Source organism: Aptenodytes forsteri, unplaced genomic scaffold, assembly GCF_000699145.1.
Source record: "Aptenodytes forsteri isolate BGI_AS27 unplaced genomic scaffold, ASM69914v1 Scaffold483, whole genome shotgun sequence".
Lineage (NCBI taxonomy): Eukaryota > Metazoa > Chordata > Aves > Sphenisciformes > Spheniscidae > Aptenodytes > Aptenodytes forsteri.
In genome coordinates this window covers 345,112-350,763 of record NW_008795316.1, presented here as the reverse complement: position 1 = coordinate 350,763, position 5,652 = coordinate 345,112, and the positions used below count along the sequence as shown (strand labels likewise).

At 64.0% G+C, this 5,652-nt stretch overlaps 1 protein-coding gene across 1 annotated transcript; it reads left to right on the top strand.

Moving 5' to 3' along the window:
• The first annotated feature begins 896 nt into the window (after positions 1 to 896).
• CD40 (CD40 molecule) lies at positions 897 to 5,203 on the top strand. Its single transcript, XM_009279548.2, has 9 exons — positions 897 to 962; positions 1,022 to 1,103; positions 1,720 to 1,845; positions 1,956 to 2,099; positions 2,340 to 2,439; positions 3,430 to 3,491; positions 3,765 to 3,863; positions 4,289 to 4,314; positions 4,632 to 5,203. The coding sequence occupies exons 1-9, from the start codon at positions 897 to 899 to the stop codon at positions 4,785 to 4,787; spliced, it is 861 nt and encodes a 286-aa protein (XP_009277823.1). The 3' UTR covers positions 4,788 to 5,203.
• Positions 5,204 to 5,652: the final 449 nt, after the last annotated feature.

The following is a 5,652-nucleotide window of genomic DNA, read 5'->3' as shown; positions in this document are numbered from 1 at the left end:
CTGCCCGCGGGCCCTTCAGCCCGACCTCGCTTTCACTTTCCGCCCGAGGGAGCGGGGCCCGGCGGGGTATGCAGCCCAGCCCTGCGCCAGGCCGGGGATGGGGCGTGGGTCCCCACGGGCGGGGATGGGCAGCGTCGAGCCCTGGGGCTCCGCAGCCCTGGGCACAGCCTGGGCCCTCAGACAGGGTCCCCCCAGCCCGGGGCACAGGTCAGGCGCTGGGAGGCTGCGGGGGCGCAGGGACAGGCCTGCCTGCACCCCTTTCACTTCCCTTTCTGCCCAGCGTCAGGCGTGTGTGATGGCGGGGCCGGTTCCCCTCTGCTGGGTCAGGCGTCCCCAGGTTGGACCCAGGCTGCCCCATCGAGCCAGGGCTGCCCGAGGGGCCCTGCGGGGGTCTGCAGTGCCCAGCTGTGCTGGGCTGCAGCACCCTTTGTGCCTGGCCCTCCCTCACCTGCTGGCCCACAGCCCCGCTGTGGGTGGTAGAGTGCTGTGGGTGCTCTCCTGCATCCAGACTGGCCTGAGATCTGCTTCTCTGCCTCCTCTCCACCCTTCCTCGTGCACACAGCCCCCTGCTAGGAGGAGCAAGGAAGGGCCCTGGCTGATTTTGCATGGATGATATACTTGCCCGGGGCTTTCCTGCCCCTCGGGGCCAGTGCTTCAGCCTTGGGAAGGAGCTGGTAGTGCTCTGGGCACGGGAGGCTCAGGTAACGTCAAGCCCCCTGCCCAGGGCCACAGCACCGTCGGCAGGGGCACGGAGTAATGTGAGATCAGCATCTGTTAGGAAATCTGGGGAAATGTGGGGCCACCCTACCGGAATCACTGCCACCCCACTTCAAAGAGAGCACTGGTGGCATCAGGCAACGCAGGCGGCTTTGCTGCGGTCTGTGGTTAGCGCAGGCATGGGAAGAGTGGTGCGAGGAAGCCCTCACCTCAGGACGTGGGTTAGCACACGCGTGCTCGCAGAAGTGAGGTGGTGCCGGAATGCTGGGGAGCGTCATGAATTCGCAGGTCTTGTTTCTTCCAGTGCTGGGAGCCTGGTGATGCCATAAGATGCTTTGATAAGCAGTATGAACACAAAGGCAGGTGCTGCAACCGGTGTCAGCCAGGTACGGAGACCCCGTCCCCTTCCTGGGGCCCCAGGGTGCACTGCCCGGCCACAGTGGAGCAAGCACAGCTTGGTGTGACCGAGCCCCCGCCACCCTGTTGCCAGCAGTGCCGACAGCTTCACCTCCCTGTGTCACCTCAGTGCTAGAGCAACTGGGTACCTCATGGGTGCTCTGGGAGACCCCCTGGACCTCATCAAATCTGCCACAGCTCTCTTGGGTTTGTGTGCTCCTGCAGCCGCAGGACCCCATGGCACGGGCAGCTTGCGGGGAGCGTGCTGCCACTGGCACTACCAGATCATGATGGTATTCGCCAGCTCCCGCTGTCACTGCCAGATCGTTTTCCAGTCCTTGGAGTGCTGGAGGCAGTGAACGGCCCCCCTGCTCTCCTGCCTTAGCACCCAGCAGCCCTCCCCACCTGGCCCCATGCAGCATGCACAGCCACCGGGCGAGCTGGCCCCTGCAGCCCTGGCTGCCGGAGTGGCATCAGGCTACCAAGCAGCATGCCGCAACGGCCCTGGCATCCACAGCTGCCAGTGCTCCCCTGTCCTTCTGGCAGAGCTGCTGCCTGGAGAGGGGGAAAGCTCCCTCGCCCCCTCCTCACCAGCCTCTATTGCAGGGGAAAAGCTGGTCTCTGAATGCAATGGTACAGAAGACTCTGTCTGCACCCGCTGTGAGAGCGGACACTATCAGCAGAGCTGGACCAAGGAGAGGCACTGTGCCCCCCACGATATCTGTGAAGACAGTAAGTGCTCCCTGTGCCCACTGGACCCAGCCTGTGGGGGCTGCAGGGGCTGGTGTCCCCCCAGGCTCACCTGCCTGGTGCCTCACCTCGTCCATGCTCCCTTTGCCCAGATGCTGGCCTCATCGTGAAGACACAAGGAAACGCAACGCACAACACTATGTGCCAGTGCCGGGCCGGCATGCACTGCTCTGACATCAGCTGCCAGACCTGTGTGGAGAACCAGCCCTGCCAACACGGCTTTGGCTTCGTGGCAGGTGAGTCTGACCAGCTCATCCCTCTCAGCGGGACTGATGCCCTGGCAGCATTGACCTCGGGTCTTCCAGGGAAAGGGGGGGACTCCCCCAGCAAGGTGTCCCTAGCAAGGCTTTGGGAGAGCTGTGCCTGCTGCTGCACCTGGCAGCAATTGCCATGGGGAGGGCTGCTCACCTGACCCCCACAGCCCCTCACCTCCTGCAGCCCGTACTGACTTTCCTGCAACCTCTGTTCCTCTCCAGCCAAGGCTGCGGCCCGGATGTCGTCCCCCTGCGAGCCCTGTGCAGAAGGCACCTTCTCCAATGTCTCCTCTAAAACCGAGCCGTGCCATCCCTGGACAAGGTATTGTCCGAGTGCTGACCACATCCTTCATCCATCCCCAATTGTGCCCAGTCCCCGTGAGCATGTTCTCTGCTGCCAGCCTCCTTAGGGGCCTTGGGGACTGGGCAGAGGGTCTCTGAGAGACACAGAATCAGGCTGGCATAGGGCAGGAGCAAGAGGAGCAGAGCTATGAGGGTGGTGAGGTCCAGGGTGGTGTGGCTGAGCTCGAGGCAGACATCCAGGCCCTTGTGACTGTCCCTCAGCATGTGCACAGAGTGCTGGCTCCTCCAGGGATGTCCATGCTGTCATCCGCACTGGGAGGCAAGGGATGAGGTGCTACAGGGACCCCCCCATGCCCTGTCCAGGCTCTCCATCCCAGCATGCTCCTTGGCTGTAGTCATCAGCCAAGGCACCAGCCCTCTCCGTGGGGAGTCTGGCTTTGAGGATTCCGTGGGCTGGCAGGTCATCCCTGTCTTTAGAAAGCGGCTTGAGGGTTAATTGCATTCCCTGGTAGAAATGTGAGCCTTATTTCCAGGCTGAATTAGTCTCGCTTCAGCTGCCAGCCATTGGATTTCACTTTGCTTTTATCTGTGCCCAGAAATTACCTCCCCACAGAGCCACTTGTAGCCTGTCATCAAGTCATCTCTGAGCTGTTCTGCAATAGCTGCCATGTCAGAGTCCCAGGGTCTCCCTGACCGGGCAGGTCTCAAATATCCGCTCCCTCCTGTGCCTTGTCCCCAAACTTGTACCCATCTTCAGCAGTTTCAGCAACTCTAGACCAGGACCCTGGGGTCGGGCCCTGCTATATACCTGCTGTCCCCGTCACACAGCACAGACCCTGGCGTCGGCTGGGAGCCCCTGGCCACTTGCCCCTCCAGAGCCTGGCAGGCTCAGCACAGGACACTGTCTCTCGCAGCTCAGGTGGCCGCCCAGCCCTGGCCGTTCCTCCTCAGGGGCTTTCCGCATGCTCAGGCTGCTGCTGCGGTTACATGGTCTCATTCTTCCCTGCAGCTGTGAGGAAAAGGGGCTGGTGGTGAAGGCAAAAGGGACGAACACCTCGGATGTGATCTGTGGTAAGTGCCCAGTGCCCTTGGCTGGGCCAGTGCAGAGCAGAGATCTCCTGGTGCTCCAGCTCCTGCAGCGCTCAGAGGAGCTGGCCTGGCCCGTGGGTGTTTTTGGGAGAGGAGGGTCTGACTGCACTGCTGGCATGATGCCTTTCTGCTCCTCTCTGTCCCCGTGAGGGATCCCTGCGGGACTGGACCTGGAGCAGAGAAGCAGCTTGGGGCACTCGGCATCTTGGTGGGAGTGTCATGTGGGTGCCTCACTGACCCCATCTCCCTCAGCAGAGTCGGGCAGGCGCTCCTCGCTATCGGTGCTGATCCCCATCACAGCCGCAGTCGTCACGTGCCTTGTGGGCATCTGCATCTACTGCCTGGTCCACACAGGTAAGGGGCTGGGACATGGGAAGGGATGCCTTGGCCAGAGGGGCCATACAGGGCCGAGGAGCTGAGCAGGGAGGATGGCAGCAGCTCTGTCAAGAGTGGGGCAGCCCTTCTGGGGACACTGCCAGGGCGTGGCTCCCTGAGCCCCTTGCCCTGCTGGATCAGTGGGCTCTGTCGTTGGGAGGAGGCATGTTTGCACTGCTGCAGCCCAAGCTGGGCCAGCTCTTGGAGGAAAGCACTGGTGCCCTGAGGGTCCAGCCTGGCTCCCCCGCCGTGGCCCCCAGCCTGGCGGCAGCAGCAGGCACATGAGCTGCAGGACTTGCAGTGTAGCAGCACCAGCCCTGGCTCTGACCCCCTGAGTGCTCACTGCAGGGCAGGGCAGGAGCACTCCCCTGACTGTTGCCTTCTCTGTCCTTCTTTCCATCCAGATCCCAGGCGACGGGTGCAGAAGCAGGTGAGTCTGCCCAGAGCCCTCCTCCAGCAGTGGGCTGGGGTCCCTCCTGGGCACAGCCGGGGAAGTGCCAGCAGCAGGGAGCAACAGAGCAGGGGCTGTGGCTCTGCAGAGCAGGAGGGGTGGGGGCTGTCCTAGGGCTGCCTGGCTGGGACAGGACAAGGGCTGGGGCAACCCTGGGATGCTGCTGGCAAATGCTGAGACAGGAGGGACCCAGACAGGGTGAGGCCCTACCCTGCATGGGAGCGTAGCGTCTTTCAAGACGTGGCTGCAGAGGTGGGGGACGTACCTGCCTGCCCCTGACCCCTGCCCCTGTACAGATAGAGCCTGGGAAGCCCAGAGAGAGCCGGGAGGCCCAGCAGCCCATGGAGGTGGGGGAGGAAGCCTTCCCTGTGCAGGAGACCCTGCTCGGGGGCCAGCCCGTGGCCCAGGAGGATGGCAAGGAGAGCCGCATCTCGGAGCAGGAGAGGCTGTGAGGGCGCAGGGCACTGCCTCCGACAGTAGCACAGACTGGGGCCAGCACCATCTCTTCTGTCCCCTCTCCAGCTGGGGAGGAAATCTAGCATCTGGCCTGGCTGCAAATGATGTGACGCTGCAGTGGACCATGGCATGACCACCCCCATGGGGATACCTCAGCAGTGCTTGGTCTGGCTGCCTGCCCAGGGCTGCCATAGTGGAGCAAAGCTCAGCTGCCTGCATGGGGATGCAAGAGCAGAGCCCAGTCCCACCGGCGTGCTGCGGTACAGTGCAGCGTGGCTGCTCATATGCTGACCCCCCCTGGCAGAGCCTGGTGCAGGCACGGGCCAGGGCTGCTGCAGTGGAGCAGAGTACGGCTGCTCAGGTGGAGACCCTGTGGTAGACCCCCGGGGATGCCAGGACAGCGAGTATGGGCTGCTGGTGTAGGACCACCGTGGGAGAGCACAGTTCAGCCACCCGCCCAGGGAGGCTGCGGTAGCACCCAGCTGGGCCACCCGCACAAGGGCCCCGTGCTGGAGCTGGGCCCAGTGCCTGCAGCGGGTGCTGACGATGGAGGCCAGGTGGCTGCTGGTGCTGGTGCCGTGGCAGCCTGGGGCAGGGCAGCAGCTCATGTATCAGCCCGGCTGCTGGGCCCCGTGCTGGCCCAGCACAGACGGGCTCCGTGGGACAAATAAAGGCAGGGCTCGCTGTCCCGGCAGTGCCTGCAGCCCTCTTCTCTCGGCCGGGATGGGGGGGGACGGGACAGGGACCGGTGCCCAGTGCAGCGGGGGCGAGGCTCTCGGACACCGACGCGCGGCGGCCGGGAGATGGTGCTGCGGGGCTGCGCGGGGCGGGACCGGACTGTCCGCGACCGCGTCCAACGCG

Bases quoted from the DNA above. Each gene is read 5' to 3' on its own strand.
- CD40 (XM_009279548.2), top strand. From the start codon at position 897: ATGGGAAGAGTGGTGCGAGGAAGCCCTCACCTCAGGACGTGGGTTAGC. The intron at 2,440-3,429 runs GTATTGTCCGAG...TCTTCCCTGCAG, and splicing joins CCGTGCCATCCCTGGACAAG to CTGTGAGGAAAAGGGGCTGG. The intron at 3,864-4,288 runs GTAAGGGGCTGG...CTTTCCATCCAG, and splicing joins CTACTGCCTGGTCCACACAG to ATCCCAGGCGACGGGTGCAG.